This window comes from Ochotona princeps, chromosome 18 (genome assembly GCF_030435755.1).
Source record: "Ochotona princeps isolate mOchPri1 chromosome 18, mOchPri1.hap1, whole genome shotgun sequence".
Classification (NCBI taxonomy): Eukaryota; Metazoa; Chordata; class Mammalia; order Lagomorpha; family Ochotonidae; genus Ochotona; species Ochotona princeps.
Window position 1 is genome coordinate 38,620,582 of NC_080849.1, and position 19,247 is coordinate 38,639,828.

The window sequence follows — 19,247 nt, forward strand, 5'->3', positions numbered from 1 at the left end:
GCTGGGATTAGAACCTGTGCCCAAATGGGATTCCAGTGCTTTCCAGACGAGGACTTTAGGTGCTAGGCCACCACACTGGGCCCTGAATTGCTGCTTTTTTTTTAGGGAGGAAGTTCCGATACCTTCTCTCTGCAGGTGGGATCAGGTCTTTCATGGACATAGCTGTGTGCATTATTGGTTCCCCCCCCTTAAGACAAATTTTCTGATTTCAGTATTTTGTCTGCAATTATCCTTAGATGCATTGCTACAGCTTAGTTTTGAGTGTTACTCTTAGTTGTGTTTAACTTAAAAGAAAAATATGTCTAAGGCAGCACCACTCTCAGAAGTTAGGTGGTGAAATAAAATGGCATTTGTCCTAATTTTTTCTTCTGACATCTTTCCCCAACTGAAATATGAAAAAAGCAAAATGAATTTTCTTGTGCTTGAAGTAAAATAACAAGATACAGTTAAGAATCACCTTTTATCAGTGTATTCTGATCACACTGTACTACTATAAATGAGAATGTTTTCATTTTATATTTTAAAGTACAGTAATTCTTGGAAAATAAAGTTGATTTAAGATCATTAGGAATTTCTGTGCAATTATGAAAGTAAGTTTATTTTCTTTTATTCACAGTAGCTTAATGTAGAGTCTGAGAGGTTGAAAGATTTAGTTTACGTGGTAGTAGATATACCACATACGTACAGTTGTCAGTGTCTTTTATCTGGTTGTTTTTGGGGTCCAGTAGAGAAGTCACGCTGAACTGTGATATTTGAAGACTTTGGGAGAGCATGATATTTGAGCTAGCCCTGGAAAAAAACCAAAAATTTTTGTTAAATAATGAATATGAATTTGAATAAGTATTCTATTCAGGGGAGAGGGACTATCTTGAACAGAAGTTTAGAGGCAATAAAGTACAAGACTGTTTTTGAGATAAGATATTTCAAGGGAAACAGTTTGGCTGAAGTGGATTAAGTTTATGTTGCATCTTAAATGTTAGGCTGAAAGTGTAGACATTGTGTACCTGAGGAGAATGATAGAGATTGTATTAAGATTGTTTCTGTCTGTTAACATATACAGAAACAAGTACTTTCTCACTACTATTAAAACTCACCCAGTTAAAAATGTTACAGCATAATCATGAGAAGTGACAGATTGTGAGCTTTTTATGTCTTTTAAAGTTACACTTTTCCAGTGATCTTCCAGCAGCTTTCTTGGGAGCAAAAGTATTTTTAGTACAAAAAAAAAAGAACTTTTTTCTCAAAATTACCGGATTTTCATAGTAGACCAAGTCAGGTAACTTGCTGGGCTTTTTACATTTATTTATGACAATCTAGTCTCTAAATATTAACTGCAGTTAATCCCGGTTGGTGGCATTTCTAGAAGCTTAGCAGTTCGGTTTTTCTGTAGCATTCCTCGTGAGTAAACAGCATTATGTAAGTGTGCCCTGATGCTGTGCGCTGCAGTGTGGCAGATGCCAACCGTAACCCTAGACAGGTTAACAGGAATTCCACAGTCTTGTTCTTACACTAAATTGTTAGAGATTACCCCACTTGGACAAAAGTTTACACCGTCTTGATGTTGAATTCTTGAAAAACAAACAAAAAAACAAAATGGAGTTTGAATATCTTTTGGAAAGTTAGGAGAATTGGTTTGTATAAGCACTTGTCGTAAGCATCCCCAATAATGAATTGGACACTTTGTTTATTTATGTTAATCAACATATCTAAAGTAGGAAATAACTAAAACAAAGCTGTGAGTGGTTAAGCATGTGGTAGGATTTAATAAAAGAAATCACTCATGGATTATCATGCCTCTTGTCTCATCAGAGTGGAAAGTTACTAGATTACCCAGACAAACTTATGTCAGACAGAGGTGATAGCTTTTTCTTGTACATCACAGTGCTTGGTCCACATTTTTTTGTGAGACATCTGTTGAGGTGCTATTTCAGTCATATGGCAACTAGCATATGCTATTCCTTTCTGCTGTTTAGTAACTAAACAGCAGAGGTAGAGGCTAGAGCTTCACAATGTGTATCAAGACTCAAAATGAAAAATAAAGTATGTAAAATCAAGATACAGAGTGTATTAGTTTTCAATTATTCGGTTTTTTTTTAAAGAATAGCTAGTGCTAGGAAGCTACTCCGTAAGATGAAAAATTTGAAATATAGTTAGTCTTATATTCCAATATTAGTGAAACATTGTTCATGCCTCCTTGTTCATTTACCTTTCTTCATTCATTCTGACCTTTTTTTGTTTGTTTTTTCCCTTTAAGATTTAGTTATTTGAAAGGCAGAATGACGGGGAGGGAAAGAGAAATCTTCCAACCACTGTTCATTCCCCAAATGCCCGAAAGAGCCAGGCCTGGGCTGGAAGGAACTCTCTCCTGTGTGGAAGGCTGGAACCCAGATACTTGGGCCATCGTATCAGTTGTCTTCCCAGGTGTTTTGTCAGGGAACTGGATCAGAAGCAGAGCAGCCAGGACCTAAAACTGGCACTCTGATATGGGATGCCAACTTACTTTGCTATGCCACAAATTCTGGCTAGCTGACTTTCTTTCTCTCTCTCTGTCTCTCTCTCTCTTGTTTTTGTTTTTAAGATTTATTTACTTATTTTTTTTATTGGAAAGTCAGATATACAGAGAGGAGAGACAAAGATCTTCCGTCCGATGATTCACTCCCCAAGTGAGCCGCAACAGCTGGTGGTGCTATGCTAATCTCAAGCCAGGATCCAGGAACTTCTTCCAGATCTTCCACGTGGGTGCAGGGTCCCAAGGCTTTGGGCCGTCCTTGACTGCTCTCCCAGGCCACAAGCAGGGAGCTAGATGGGAAGTGGAGCTGCCAGGATTAGAACCAGCACCCATATGGGATCCCGGGGCATTCAAGGTGAGGACTTTAGCCACTAGGCCACACCGCCGGGCCCAAGATCTTTTTTTTTTTTTTTTTTTTTTTTTTTTTTTTTTTTTTTACTGGAAAGCCTGATTCACAGAGGGGAGAGAAAGAGAAAGATCTTCCGTCTACTAGTTCACTCCCCAAGTGGCCACAATGGCTAGAGTTGAGCCAATAATAGTGACCATTAATATATTCTTGGAAATATGCTTTGGAATCTTGTGTGATACTGAGTGATCTACTCTTAGACATTTTTGCACGGGGGCCAGGGTTGTGATGCATTGGACCAAGCTGCTGCTGGCAGGGCTGTCATCCACCAGTATGAGTCCTGTCTGTTCCATCTCCGATCCAGCTCCTTCCTGTTGTGCCTGGGAAAAGCAGTGGAACATCACCCAAGTGCTTGTTTGTGTGCCACCCATGTAGGGGACCTGTGTGGTGTGCCCAGCTCCTAACTTTAGCCTGGCCCAGCTCCAGACTTGGCAGCCATTTGGATGTTACAAATCGCTGTCTTAACCTCTCCATCTCATTTGTTAACCCTGCTTTCCAAATAAATAGACGATCTTTTTTTTTTTTTTTTTTAAGGTTTTGCATCTTTAAAGGTGGGATCCAGTGTGTTTTACAGTCGAATTTTAGCAAATTGCTGGCAGTTGGATTTTTTTATCACGTTAATTTACTGACTGTTTGCCATGCTTTAGTAACACAGTATAAGCAAATATGGATTTTTACAAATTTGTAACTGGTGCTATAGATTTAATTGTTTGAACAAAAAGTTTTCTGTATGTATTAGAAGGAACAGATAATAAATGTGTACTTAACAAACCTCTGCACTAGTTATGTTTCTTACATCAAATTGGACAGGAAATGAAATTTTGCTCGTTTTTAAGTGATATATGAGGATTTGGTAGCTTTTTCTTGCCAACTTTTCAGACTGGCTTCTAATGTGAAAGTGGATTGATTTTCTTAAGGAGATCTGGGAAAATAAAGATATTATCACACATTTGTTTTCTGTTTAGACTTAAAAAAAAGTCCTTGACTTTCATGGGGACATGCTTTTGAAGATGTAGAGACCTATCTTTTAACAAATATTTATCCAGATAAGAACTAGGGAAAGTTGTGGTAATGCCTCCTCCAGATATTAGCCACATTTGTCAACTACAGGGTTATTTTTGCCTGTTTTGGCCAGTTTGCTTTTGAATGAAATTAGTTGTCTAACATTACAAAATTATGAAAGAAAATTTTGATGCTGGGTAAGGATGTTATTTTCTCAACTGTTTTTATTAATTTTAATTTTAAAGATTTTCTTTTTCTTGCAAAGTCAGATATATAGAGAGGAGGAGAGACAGAGAGGAAGATCTTCTGTCTGATGGTTCACTCTCCAAGCGGCCACAAGGGCTGGAGCTGAACTGATCAGGAGCCAGGAACCTCCTTCTGGTCTTCCACGTGGGTGCAGGGTCCAAGGCTTTGGGCTGTCTGTAACTGTTTTCCCAGACCACAAGGAGGGAGCTGGATGGGAAGCAGGGGTGCTGGGAGTAGAACCGGCACCCATATGGGATCCCGGTGCATGCAAGGCCAGGACCCTAGCCACTAGGCTACTGTGCCAGGCCCTAATTTTGTTTTACTGTCTAACTTCTGTAAGCTTTATTATTACTAATTTCATGGACTCTTCTTGTCATGTATACTTTTCTTTGTTCTGTCAACTTACATGCCCTGATTACATTGCACGCCTAATGATGATATTCAAGAAATATACTACTGAATATGCATTGTTGCAAACAAATGGGAGGAAGCATGAAATTACTAGGTAAAAAGTATTTGTGTGGTCCTAGTTTGCTTCAGGTTTACTCCCAGTGTCGTTCATAGTGTTCCTTTCTTTTGTAGATATGCTTCCATTATTTCTTCAGGAAGTTGAAGTTGTCTCTGAAGCTTCTCGAGAAACTTGTGTAGCTTTGAGTGATTGCCTTCATCTCTTCACTAAACAAGAAGGGGTAGGTAGTTTGGAATTGGGATTTTTTAAGCTCATCCTATAATAAGCTATTGCTTCCAAAATTTTCAAAGGAAGAAACGATATTAACACAGGGAAGGAAAGCTTCATTTTTTACCAAACTTTAGAACTAACATCCTTGATTTTGTAGGCTAATTTTGAAATAATTTGTGTTCATTTCTTTTGAATTTATTGGTGTAGTCTTGTCTAACAAATCTGCTTGAAGTCCATCTCCTCGGGTAAGTTGTGACATTTCAGTAGATGTATAAGAAAATATTCTAGAAAAAAACTTAACACTTTTATTTAGATATCAGAGTATTGTGATAGTAACTAATATCAGCTGAGTTCATTGCATGGTGCATTTTTTGTGCCTTTTTATCTCTTTATTCTCTTTCCTTTCATATGCTTTCCCAAATTTGAAGAAGACTAGTATGCTTATGAATTTAGTAATTATTTTTCCAATGAGTCAACAGTCATAAATATGGGACTTAGGTTACCTAACCTAAGATTTTTCTTGCTTTGTTTTTAATTTTCATGATTTGAAAATAAGTATCAAGTGTTTTTTTCCATTTTGATTTCTGCATACTTATATTTTTCTGTTTTTAAAATTTTTAGTTTAATGAACTACATTTCTTACACTTATAATTATTTGTAACTTTTGAAGATTAGGTTTTGTTAAAACATGATAGATTCAAATGAGTTAATGTTTCTTTTATATAGAGATTTGATATTTTCCCATGATTAGAATGGAAACCTTATAAATTCATATGCAGTTTTAAATCTATTATGTGTGCCATAAATTTCATATATCATGGAGATTATGAAAAATATGGAAATAACTGCAGTGCATTTAAAACAAATTTAAAGAATTTTTCAACAGAATCCCATTAACTATTATAGGAAATCATTATACATTTTAGAGAGTAAATTCTTCTGATATGCTTAGAAGTATCCCTTCTCAATTTTTTTTTTTGGTGTCTGCAGGTTTTACATGCCAATTTACTTAGGGATGATTTAGCTTTATAAATGAATCTGAATAGGATGGTCGCATTATAGATTATCACTGAAGGTAAAGTGTGGTATCACAGAATTTCACTCAGGGCTGCTAGGTGGTACCTGGTGGATGCATGGTGGATGCAGCTGCTAACTTGTTGTCCCAGAGTTGTGTGGTTGTAAGGCTGAGCACGAAGTTAAAAGGAATGTTTTACACTTTATTTCTGGACAGGTCTCCTTATTTTTTTTTAAACTTCTTATCATTTTATGATAGAGTTCCATAGGCCCTTGGATTTGCCTTATCTCCTCCCCAATTCTCCCCCCATCAAGAATTCCCCTATATCAATACGATAGTGTAATTCTTCATACACAGTCATATGTCCATCATTGCGGGCATGGACAATGGCAGAGAGACCAGCATCCTGTTGTCAAGATAAACAGTTTCATTGGGAGTCCATCTTTGAAAGTAGAGCATTTGATTGATGAGTTTAAGCCATTTAGATTCAGGGTTAATATTAATGGGTGATAATTTTTCTGTCATTTTAGCAATGGGTTATTCATTGATTTAGTCCTCTGTTATTTTACTGGGATGTTCTTCACGTTTGCCTTTGTTTCTTGGTGGGTGCTATTCCTCTTCTCTGTCTAGAGAACATCTTTAGGTATCATTTGTAGGGCAGGTTTGGAAGAGGCATATTGTTTGAGCTTTTCTTTACTGTTGAAGAATTTTATTTCATTTTCAAAGACAAAGTTTTGCTGGGTACGCTATCCTGGGCTGATAATTTTTAGAATCTGGAATATGTCATTCCGTTCTCTTCTGTCCTATAGACTTTCCTGTGAGAGGTCTCCCATGAGTTCAATTGGCATGCCTTTATATGTCAGTTGATTTTTTTTTCACGTGCACATTTAAGGATCTTTTCCTTATGTTCGATTGAAGACAGCTTGACTATCATGTGTCGTGGTGAAGATCGCTTTTGATCAAGCTTGTTGGGAGTTCTGTGCCCCTCCTGGATCTTGTTTCCCAATTCTTTCTCTAGATTAGGGAAATTTTCCCTTATTATTTCATTAAATACATTTGTAAACCAGCTTCTCTTTCTGCACCTTCTGGGACTCCCGTAACTCTTACATTTGGCCTTTTATAGTGTCTTTGAATTCTTGAATACTTTTTTTGGCCAGTTCCAGCTCTGCTTCCAGCTCTTTGTTTGTTTCCCCCTGGTGACGAGAAATATCTTCTAATTTTGGGATTCTTTCTTCTGCCTCCTTCACTCTATTTTGGAGACTCTCCACTGTGCTTTTAGTTTGTTCCACTGTATTGATTTCTGAGATATAAGCTTTCATTTGATTCATTTCCAGTGTGACATATTCCTTAAATTCCTTGAATGCCTGCTTTATGTGCTTCTTGTTGTTGATAAGAAACTTTAGAACAAGTGTTTTGGATTCTGTTCCCATTTTCTCAATGTCTTCCTCAGTTAACTCTGAGGTTGGCATAGGGTTTTGCTACTTTGCAGGGGAGTCTTCAGTAATATTCATGGTGCCTCTGTCTCTTCTTTTGCTCTTGGTCATTGTACTTCTGGTTAACAGAATCTTCTCCTTGGGGCAGATTTCTAAGCTGCATCACCCACAGGTCTGCAGTTTGATTTTACTTATTACAGTTGGTACACAGCTCTTTGTTTTCAGTCACTTGTGCACTCCTTCTAGAGAGTTCCAGGTCTGGGTTCTTACGTTAGATTTCCACCATGGTGTCTGTAGCCCCATCTCCTGGCTCACCAGTCTCTACCTCCTGTGATCCCGTGCTTAGGCTGCACTGTTGTCTGTACAGCCTTTCTCCCACTTCCGGTTGGAGCAGGCCCCAGGATTAAGGAGACACCAGGTGTCCTATGTAGCTAGGTTGTTGTTGGTGGTGCTGATCCTGCTGGAACCTGTTGGCTGTTAGGTCTGAGGGCCATATGGACTATTTTGACTTGTAAGATACTATAGTTAGTATTATTTTCCTGTGGGACCAGTGCAATGCAATGAGTTCTTGCCAAGCTCAGCACATGCGCAACTCACTGTTGTCTCTGCAATCTTAATTTTTTTGCCATACCTTATGAAATGGCACCTGATGTGCCACTATTAGAATTCTTGATCTGCTGGCAGTCAGGTCTGAGTGCTACCTGTATGCATCTTGGGTGGAACCTGTAGGATGTTACATTGTTGCAGTTCGCTAAGCCAGAAATGAGTTCACCCCCAGCTGTTTGCATACACAGTCCTATCCATAGCCCTTGCCTCCTTAAACAAAACAGTGCCCAATACAGCTCTAGGAGGAGGACTGGGTTTTGAAATCTACCCTGTTCCCGCACTGCCCATCTGGGACTTGCTTCTCTGTCTCTTCTGGTCAAATCAAATAGACCAGCAGGATGGGCAGTTCTTTGTCCTGGTTTATTGCCTGAGTTCCTGGTAGACATCCCTTCCATATCATTGCTGTTGCAGTTCTAGCTGCTGGTGTAATTCAGATCGCCGTTTGTTGAATGCTGCTGGGGTATCAGTCACTGCAACACCACACCATTGTGTCTGCTGCTTTCCTATGTCTGTCAGTCTCTAGGTATCCTTCTGCTGTTGTTCCTGTCCTATTTCCTGGAATGTTCCCTGTCTGGTTTACCCTGGCTAATATTTCTCCATCTGTTTAAACTTGTCGTTACCCTATTCCATGATCTTGATTCTCCCAGGTCTGCTTATTCTGATTATTAAACTAGGTACTAAAAAAAAGTAAACCAAATGCTTCTAGATGTAAAAGTGAACATATACAAGAGTATTAGCCTGAGATTTAGATTAAGTAACCTGTTTCAGCCTCTCAGGTTTTTCATGAGAATTAAGGATGATAATGGAAGCAAAACGCTTCACATCGTGCCTGACACACCATTTAAGTCCTGTATACAGTTGTAGGATCTTGTATTGAATGGACATTGTAAGCAGTCTTTTCTCATGATTATCTTGGAATGTTGCTCTTTAACATTGGATTCCTGTTTTGGAAGGAGATAGTGTGGTTTAAAGTGTATTTGACTACTTGTGAATGATTGTTTGCTACTTCCATTCTTATGACATATTCTTTTTTTAATATATTTTTATTTTGAATTTTGAATTGTGGTACAATTTTGTATAGGCTGGGGTTCCCCCCAAACTCCTACCACCTGTCAGATTTTTCCCATTTTGTTACAATAGTGTAGTCCTTCCTAAGGAATCATAATTCTGTCAGTCTCTTATTTAAGTGTACTCCGACATTGTTGGTACAATATTTATGACATATTCTTAAGTGATAGCAGGTTAGTCAATGTCTCAAATTCAATGTCTTCATCTTTCAAGTAAGGGAGACCATATAGAAAGCTTCTTAGGAACATAGGTGTGAAAGTTTGGGCATGTTTAAATCTTTCTCTAACCCACCGGGCACAGGACCACCTGCATATACATTGTTTATATGTATATAAAGTGTGTTACCGTCCTATGTGGAAGCAGTAGGCAGTTAGTATCTGGTATTTCATGTTTCAGACTTGTACAATATGTTTTTTAAAATTTATTAATTTTAAAAATTATTCATTTTGTTCTTGGTGATGATTACCTCATTGAGAGGGATGCATGCCCAAATGGACCACTGATTAGAATGGGAAGGGGCAGGGAATGGGAGACAGTTGCGTCCAATCTTCCTTTTGTTCCTGTATCTGCACAAAGTGACGAGAGTAGGGGAGAAGGCCGCTGTCTGCATTCCAGCTGCATCAGACCCTGGATCTGGGAGACGATCGCCTGATGTCATCCAGGGTCCCCAATGTGGAGCATGTTCTGAGGGTGCTACTCAAGCGGTTTCGATAGTTCTGAAGTTCTGTTGATTTCATGCCTCCAAGGTTGAGGAAACCCTCCCTAGTCCACCTTAGAGTCTCCATTTGCCCATATACTTGCTGTCAAAGCTTGGCTGAAGAGCTGCCCAATTGGTTTGCCCTCCATGGTACTAGACCTTGTACGGTATCTTTAAGGTACCCTTTCTGTTCTGTAAAGTTTCAACTCTGTGATACCCTTGGTAGAATCTCTGCAATTCCTTCTGAGAAACAAGATCATAGATAGTGAGTAGGACCCCCTAAGTCTTTGAAAACTAAATAGTATCCCTAAGTTAGGCTTTCAAATACCCAGAGATTATAGCAGAGGAATTTAATAATGTAATAACTTAAATGAGGTCCGGGTGGCATAATTATGCCCTATTTATCTGGCATTGTACATTACATTTCTATTGTCTGGAAATTATTAGAAGAGCAATCCTAAGCTTTGAACTCAGCAACCTGAGTGTAATTCCCAGCTTTGCTCTTTGATCTCTCTCTGACGGAGTTTTTAAATACAGACTCCTTTTTAGAGTGGTAGCCAACTAAAACACCTGTGGATTGTTTTGAAGAGTAAATGAGAACATACTGGCAAACACCTGAGTGTCTGTTCCAAAGGAGGGATGCAATAACTGTGGCATCAGCTTCCTCAGCAGAAGAGAGAGAGTGTGTGTGTGTTTTGATGGCAGTTATTCTAAGTGTTACACAGTTGTCCTTAGCTTAAACATTTTAAGCTTAGTTTTTGTCTTCTAGATGTCTGAGTTGTGCTCTGATATATTAATGATTGTCCTGTGCCTTCATGCGCAGCTGTCCACAGGGGATAATTACACTTAGCACCACATGGTTTCCTAACAGGGACAGTGTACTTTGAATGTTTGCTCCTTAGTAGGCTTTTAAAATTTGCCTCTTCTGAGGTTCCTGGTTCCCGGCTTTGGATCGGCGCGTACCGGCCCGTTGCGGCTCACTTGGGGAGTGAAAACATCGGATGGAAGATCTTCCTCTCTGTCTCTCCTCCTCTCTGTATATCCGGCTTTCCAATAACAATAAAATCTTTAAAAAAAAAATTTTGCCTCTTCTGGTCAGGTGTGCCTGCCTCTAACTATGAAATCCTAATACTTCTGATTGACTCTTCAGAAGTCTCTTGTTTATTATTAAGACAAGCAGATCAACAAAGGTGGTAAAATTGGGCCCCCAGTAAGTTTAAGATGATTGTGAGAAACTCAGCGGCTATCTAGTGGCTGCAGATCTTTGTTCCTGATGTTGCTGCCTTCCGTTGCTGTGGTCCAAGAGTGTTGTTTTTTTTTTAAAGTCTCCTCCTACCCCTGCCGCCAACTCATCTGTACTGTAAATGAGTGAAACATTGCTGGCAGATTTGATTTGTACATAAATCTACCTATATTATTGAAAATTGTAATATAGAAAATTAAAATTTGTAACTAATATCCCTAAGAGAATGTACAAGATGAGGCTGGTATCTGGAGGAACATCACAATGTCAGTGCTGCTTGTTTTGTTTTGTTTTTTTCATTTTATCTGAAGATTCGATTTAAAAGGCTAGGTTTCATGTTTCATGTTTCATGTGGTACTTTTTTTTGAAAGATTTTCTCCTTGCAGGATGTCACTCCGAAGCCATGATTGATGCTGGTGTCTGTGTGTCATAGGGTTCCCCTGATCGTAGTTAAACCAGTTTGTCTGAGTTAGGAACCTGCCTATTTGATGGTAGTATAAACCCCCTTTAAAGTACTTCACACTCTTATGTGTACTGCACACTTTCCTGATTGCTGCAGTGAGGTGACCCTGATGTATGTTCTGGCGGTAATGGTGCTGAGCATGTGGAATATGGGACGATTCAGACTGTAAATTAGAACCACGTGAAAGACTAGAATTCTGTACTGCTTTTCTGTACACAGATGCTGATAGCTCTGAGGTCATGTGTTCCTGCGGACTTAAAAGTCTGCAGATCGTCTCCTCTGCTCATAAAGCTTTCTGTGCTTTCTTCCTGTCTTAGTTATTCTGTGTCCCTGATCATTGCCTTTTTTTTTTTTAAAGGTCTGCACACCTCTCTGAATGTCTCATCTCTGGTGTTTGTTTATCTCCTGCTCTGAGCATAATTTTTTGTTGTACACAAGTCAGTTTCTGTATATGCCACCTACTTCCAGGCATTCCTGTACCCCAATTTTATCTGCATCTGGTCCCATCCTTTCTTCCTTTGTTTTGTTGGAAGCATCTGTCTCCATCTTGCTTCTTTGGGAACTTTGTAAAAACAGTTCCCATTTTCGTTTGAATGATCTAGTTACAGCATTTCTCAGTCTCCCTACTTTTTTTTTCAATTCATTTTAAAAAATCTGATACTTTCTGGTTTTTCAATTACTCATTAGTCTACTGAAACTGTTCTTACCAGTGTCTCCTTATTGCTAAATTAGAGATCACTTTATTATTTTTCTGTAGCGCTTGGTTTTTCAAAGCATTTATTTCCATTTTCTTTGAAAGGCCAGTAGACATACAGATAGATCTCTTCCATCCACTGGTTGACTCCATAAAGGCTTGCCACAGCTACAGCCAAGCCAGACTGATGTCAGGACATGGAACTCAGTCCAACCTCCCACATGGATGACAGAGAGATACTTGAGCTGTCTCAGGATGTGCACTAACAGGAAGCTGTGTGGGAAGAGGTGACTTGAACCTGGGTGTTTTGTTGGAAGCGGAGCTGAGACAGGCAGCAAGGCATTCTGATGCTGGATGAGTACATCCCAACTGCATTTTAACCACTGTGCCAAACACCCACTCTAAAAGACATTTTTAAATGGTCTTGCTCACATTTGATGACTTCCTGCTTTCTGGAATTCTCTCTGGCTTCCATAGTTACCTCCCTTCTGTGGCTTCATTTATAGCAGTGATTTCTCATTCATCTTGAAGAGCAAGTTTTCTTTCTTTTTTTCTGGAAAGTTCTAGGTACTTACGTTTATTTTCTCTGTCAAATTTTTGGAATTTCCTGTTCTAATGTTCTCACCAACAGCTTATGATAAGAATTAATGTTCAGATTTGCACAGGGAATTGCTCCTCGGCCTTTTTGCTAAGATCAAGTGCAGATTTGCACAGGGAAGGATGAAGCTGCAGCAGATGCACCTGACTTGAGATGGGGAGGAGACGCTCACTTCACACTGTATCCACAGGAACACACTCAGATGCTTTTGCAGAAAGAGACGATGGGGCTTTTTGAAGACACAAGGATGAGGGAAAAGCAGCGTTTCTTCTACCAGTACTTTAAGTTCCTGTGGCTGGCCTTTGCTACTGTTAGTTTTTACACTGGATGAGCTTACTACCTCAGCTAGAAATTCACAACTTGGTTATGTCTTTTGAGCTCTGAAGCAGGACATCCAGTTGTCTTGAAAACACAGATGATTTTAATGGAAGTTTCAGAACCAGTGTGTCTAGGACAGTGTTGTACAGTGACATGGGAGCTGTCTTTGGTTCATCCTTCTTGTCTATTTGATTTACTGTATCTCAGTTGTTTGTCTCCCTTTAGTCCTGCTTCCCCAATATGAAACCCAAGTTCTGCCTTACCACTGTATTACATTCTCAGGGTTGCTGTGTTAGAGACCTGCGACCATTTCCTAAGTCCAGACTGTACCCTTCAGAACTAGGGTAGGTGTCTCCTCCTATTGCAGGAGGTCCCTTCTGTTGCACAGGTGTCATCATGACATAGTCACTTAGTGACTGCTGGACTTCTCCAGGAAGCAGTTGCATTTTATTTTTGTAGCATGTTTGTTGGCCTGCTGTAGATGATTAATAGATGTTTGAGTGATAAATGTACAAAGGGGAAAAAAATGCAAGCTTGTGAAACACAGACCCATCTGATCTAAACTCCTCTACCCTGAACCTAGACTAAAATAAGTTAATGCGTAACAGTTCTATTTCCAAATATGAAGATGAAAATACTGGTGAGTTCTTGCATGCAAAGTGCTTGGCACATTTTAGGCAACCTTGGGAATTACCTTTCAGGCCCAAGTGACTGCAATACTGTTTGTTGTGCTTGGTGCAGTTTTTGTAAAGAGTTCATGCTCTAACTTTCAGAGTTGTCCAGGGAAGGAAATTTTGTAACATGGCCTCCTGTTCAGCGCCAAATGTGGCTTTTCCAAATGTAATAATACTTAGTTAACATTTTACAGTGCAAGAGAGAAAACAAACCGATGTACTTCCAAAAACAGTGCAAAGAGCCTTGCTATCATCAATGCTAGGTTTCCTGTGGGTGGCCTTTTACTGTCTTTTACACTTTCTGTGTGGCTAGCAGAAACAGTGCAAATCCAGCGACTGCAGTGGAAGTGCACATACCCCAGGATTTTGTTAAGGAAATACTTAGTTTTGTTTATTTTTGTCTCTGGGCCAGCTCTAAAGGAGGCTTTAAGATTCTTAGCGTTGAGGAAAGTTGAAAACTTACTCTGGAAAACAAAGCTTGTGTGTGTGTGTGTAGCTTCAATCGCTTCTCGGCCTTTTGACTAATATGAAGTGTGTGTGTGTGTGTGTGTAGCTTTGTATCCAGCCAGAAATCTCAATGTGAGCATCCCACTTTCGTGTTTATGTGAGGGGGCTTTCCTGTGTTCTCAGTGTTTGTTGGCTCCGGTGAGCCTGGCTGGAGCAGAAGACCATCTGTTTCACGTAGGTAGGCTTCACATTAGTAGGATTCATACTGTTTTCCCCATTGCTGAACTGCCAGGGGGTGAACATGGTAGTGTAGCTCTTGCTTTAGGATTCATAAACACCAGGAGTTGAACCTAAAAGCCTAAGTGTCAAGAGACGCTGAAGCAGCGGGGGATGGCTTCTCCGAGTTAGCCTGCTGGGGGCGGACTGCCGGGGAAAAGTTGTGGGGCCAGTGGTTGCTGGGGCGGCTGGGGCACACAGCCCACTCCAGGACGGCTGCGAGCCTGCGCGCCGCGTGCACGCCCAGCGCCGGGAGCAGCTTCAGTCCTTGACTCGGCGTTAAGCCGGGCTGCGGCTTTGCTTGCCGAGGCGGAGTGTTGGCGTCCCTGGCCAAGCCCTACCTGCACTTCCGTGCAGGGGGAGGGGAAGGGGAGAAGAGACCCGGTGAGGACAGCAGCCTGCTGCAGGCCACGCCATCGCCTCTGCCCGCCCAGCTCTTCCCTGGAGCCCTGGAGGGCGGGTCTGTGGCCGAGTAGGGGAGCAAACAAGCAGCTGGCCGGCCGGCAAAGGGGCGCAGCGCCGACCTCTGCAGCACCCGGCACGGCGCAGCAGTCAAGGACCACAGGGTCGGCCACGCCACTGCCCGATTTGATTGAGGAGGAGCCGGGCTTTGCTGGTGCCTGGCCAGAGCCAGGGGCAGGCCACGTAAAGGTGACTTACGGAGACCTTGTGCTGCCGCCCTGGGTCGTGCCTCCCCAGTCCGCTGGACTGGAGGGGAGGAGGAGGAAGAAGAGAAGGAGGAGAAGGAGGAACAGGCCGAGTGCCATTGGTGCTGGATCTCGGAGAGGAGTGCAGGACGGAGCGCGAGCGCGCCAGCCAGGTCTTCGGATCTGGCCCAGGTGGGTGGGGTGCGTGCCTACCCTGGGCTTTGTGGGGGCTGCCTAGGAGCGAAGGAGGATGGCGGGGAGGGAGGGGGCAGGGTGACCAGATTGTGATCGAGGGATGTGAGTGGTTCCCAGAATAGTTGTACTCAGTGTGCCAAGCAGAGCCAGCTTCCTGCTGGGGAAGGGGACACTAAACTAGGAGAGTCCTGTTGTGTCCCCTCCCCCTCTCCTGCCTGGCTTGGGGTCTTCCCACAGGGTGTGTGCTGGCCTGTGATCCCTGCGGGAAGTAGTCCCTAGGGAAGAAACCCTTTTGTCTGACATACATAATTTTTTTTCTTGTTAAATATCAATATTAGGTCAAGTGGGGCTGTCGTGGGAGGAGTGAGACAGTGAAAGCCATTATTGTCCTAAATATCCTTTCAAGTTAGTGATTTTTTTTTGTTTTTTGCCATGTCTTTGCTCTGGCTTACATTGAGATGAACTTAGCATTGCAGCTCCGGAGGCCGATGAAATTCCAAGAATACTCAGAGAAGAGGAGAGAAGAAAGGATAATGTTGTTAGGGAGTGGGCAGGGAGCCTTTACCTTGGCTGTTTTGGCTAAGGATTGTTGATTACTCCTAGGCTGGCTTTGCAGCCTGCACCAGTCTGGAATCAGGCTCCTTGCCTTTGGGAGCCAGAGCCAGAGCCAGAGACCTGGGGCCAGTTGCTCTGTGTTTTCTGTTAGGCTTTTTTTTTTTTTTTTTTTTTTTCCTCTGTGTTGGAGGGAAAGTAAGGGAGTGGAAGATGCCAGAGAAGAGCACAGCCTTTCTGACTTCATAAAGCTGTTCAAAAGTTTCTTAATTAGATTCAAAACCGGAATTGAGGCATTTCGTTTTGAAGGCATTGCTTTACTTTGCCGACATCTTTTTTCAAAAGAAAAAAATGTTTGAAATGTGTGTTGGTGGAGCAGTTTGTAGGCTAGAATGTGGGACTGAAAATAAACTTTATTTGCCATTTGAGGACATGCCAAAGGTAACCTGTGCTCCAAACAGTATTTGGTTTGTATCGCTGAAGCTGATGACTTTGGTAAGGTAGCATAGTTCTAACTTAGTGGACATTTAATCTGAGCATGAAAACCAGACAGCTGTTTGAGCTTTGTCCCAGTGTTGCTGTTACTAGACTGGAGTTTTAAAGGAATTTGTCTCACTGTCATTGTAGTTGCTGGCCTCAAGAGTCTCCTCTTTAGAAATCCTTTAAAAGTTGGTTTTTGGGGGAGCATCTCATGAGGCTGTATGACCCTTTACTTCAGTATATACCCTGGGAATGGAGGGAAAAATAGCTTACTAAGTTTTCCATGCTGAAAACAAATGTACTCTTTAACATTTGAGGTAATTTATAAAGATTCCGAGCACATTAAAAGTATCATACTTGAAATCACTGATAATTATTCAACATTATAGCCAGACTTTGTACAATCTGACATCTGATAAACTTACTGTTATTGTTGATATTCAACTATATGACTGTTTATCTGTGATGAGTGTAAGGCAAATTTTAAATTGCTTAAAAGTAGAAGCTTAGGATTTTTACTTTGTCTGCATTTTAGCTTACTTTATAATCCAGAGATCAGTGGTACAAATTAAATTTTGGAAGCAGGCTGGGCATAAGTTATACGTAAGTTTACATACAGTGTAGCTAATTTTATTTTGGTAACTGGTGGTTTTTTTTTTTTTTTTGAAAACAAATATAAATAGCTTTAAATGGTGTGTGTGTTTATGTGTTAGGCTTGTCATGCTTCATGTGACTTAAGATTTCATCTGATAAGCTTGTATCTCATCATGGTTCAAAATCTGTCACCTGCATGTGATTGTGTTTGTCTCATTCCTGCCACATCTTCAGTGTGGAATGCAGTACCAGTCTTCTGTGATGAATTCTGAATGAGTTACCCAGGCAGACATAATTTTCCTTTGATTTTACCTTCAAACTGTGAGAGATTGAAGCCCTACATATTGTTATAATGGTCCATTGTGGCTTTGAGATCTCTTTTGTAAATATGTATTTATAGAATGTTTATGTTTTCAGAGACTTGAAGGCCAGTCTGTCTTTCTAAAACTTAAGAGTTCACTGCAGAAGCCAGGTAGCTAGATTCTCCTAGAGAAGGTAGAGCACACGCAGAAGGGACTGGAAGAGAGGAATACTGCTAAGTCTTGCCTTGTGATTGAGCAGGAGAGAGTGAGGCCTACAGGTCTACATGAATGGGAGCACAGTATTTTTGAAGGACTTTGTGAAAAATGCTTAAAGACTTTGAAACATCCTTGGGCAGTTAGAGTCACTGAGACATTTTAATCAGGAGAGATTTAACTCGATTACCTCCTTCTGAGAAGGATTAGAGGAAGACTGACTTGAGAGCCCAACAAGCAGGTGCAGGAGTCCAAGAGAGAGAGCCATTCAGGGCCAGAAGTAAGTTTGCATTGAGAAACACGAAGGGAAGATACATAGCAGAGAGCTGCTTCAAATATAAGTGACATAAATTGGAGCTGATAATAGATAATACATGGGGAATGAGGGAGAAAGAGGGAGAAATGGATGACCCCCAGCTTCGCAGCCTAACTCACTTGTTAACAGGTATTTAAGTAGGAAAGAAGAGTACCCTTGTGGGTATATTGATATCTAAGTGAGTTCATTCTTGCCCAGTAAAACATTTGGGAATCATTAGCATTGGAAACCACCTAAATAAATTTAGAAATTGAGATCAAAGGAGTAAAGAGTATCCCCTAGGAAAAATGCTTTAAAAGAGTTTGAAATCCAAAATGACTGATGTTTAAATGACAAATAGAGGAAAGGGAAACAGAGGAGACTTGAAGAAAAAGCCTCCAGAGAGGCAAGAGACCAGTGTTTCCACAAGTGCCAGTAAGAACTGAATTGAGGGGCTCCATGCAATAGCCTAGTGGCTAATCCTTACCTTACTTTGCCTGGGATCTCAAGTGGGTGCTGATTCATCTCCCAGCCGCTTTACTTCCCATCTGACTCCCTGCTTGTGGCCTGGGAAAGCAATCAAGGATGGCCCAAGGCCTTGGGACCCCGCATCCGCATGTGAGACCAAGAAGAAGCTCCTTGGTTTGGATTGGCTTGACTTGCTCGGCTCTGGCTGTTGTGGCCACTGGGAGAGTGAACCAGTGGACAGAAGATCTTTTTGTCTCATTCTCTCTGTGTATCTACCTTTCCAATAAAAATAAAACAAATCTTAAAACAAAAAAAAACTAAATTGAGTTCATCAGATGTGGGAACCTGGTGGTGGTTAGAGTCTTTCATGAGAGAAATTTGGGAAGCATAATTTGGGATGCAGCCAGGTTGCAGTGAGCAGAGGAGTAACTGCGAGGGATGGGAGGAAACAGATAATGAAGATAGATTGTGAGTCAGTCTTGTTACACATTCATCGACAGAGTAACTACAGTTTTGTTCCTTCTTTATACCTTCCTTTTCATGCTGTACATATACCAGTTCCAAGGCCTTCGGAGCAGTGTTGACTAGAGGCAGATGTGGTGTAGATCTGCATTCACTCCTCTGACTTTTGAAAAAGGCATCTTCTAATGATTCATAGTTAAGAATGATATTTAATAAATATTGCTTACCAGATTCTTTATGCATCTACTAAAAGGATCATTGGTTTTGAAAAGTCTGCTTAGCTTCTGGGTTATATTTTTACACTCTTTATAAAATAAGCTATTATGTATATCTGGAATGAGCTTGATTTTGTCATGATGTATTATCTTCAACATTCTCAATGTAGTATGGTTTGGATTATAGCATCCATGTATAAGTGCTATGAACTTGTAATTTTCCTTGCTATTCTGTCCCCATCAGAGTTTAGTTTCAAGTTTAAACTGACCTCTTAAAATGAGTTTGAGAGTAGTCCCTCTTACTGTTTTCTGAAAGAGCCATATCAAATTGTAACAATCTGATATTTGAACATTTAGTAGAGCTTTTTCATAAAACCATCTTATCCTTGTGAGTTTTGACTACCAGTTAAATAGATATGCTTAATAGCTATAGCGCTGTTTTAGTTTTTA

General features: G+C 40.7%; 1 protein-coding gene across 6 annotated transcripts in view; it reads left to right on the forward strand.

Moving 5' to 3' along the window:
• Positions 1-19,247, forward strand: part of OSBPL1A (oxysterol binding protein like 1A) — a 197,820-nt gene that overhangs the window by 76,226 nt on the left and 102,347 nt on the right. For 5 of the 6 annotated variants that reach the window (XM_058677085.1, XM_058677086.1, XM_058677087.1 and 2 more), the window contains one exon: positions 4,746-4,852. In XM_058677085.1, coding sequence (XP_058533068.1) covers positions 4,746-4,852 — 107 coding nt within the window. Of the gene's footprint in view, positions 1-4,745; positions 4,853-14,596; positions 15,214-19,247 lie in introns of those variants that run through there. The other variant, XM_004579597.2, reaches the window with a different exon arrangement.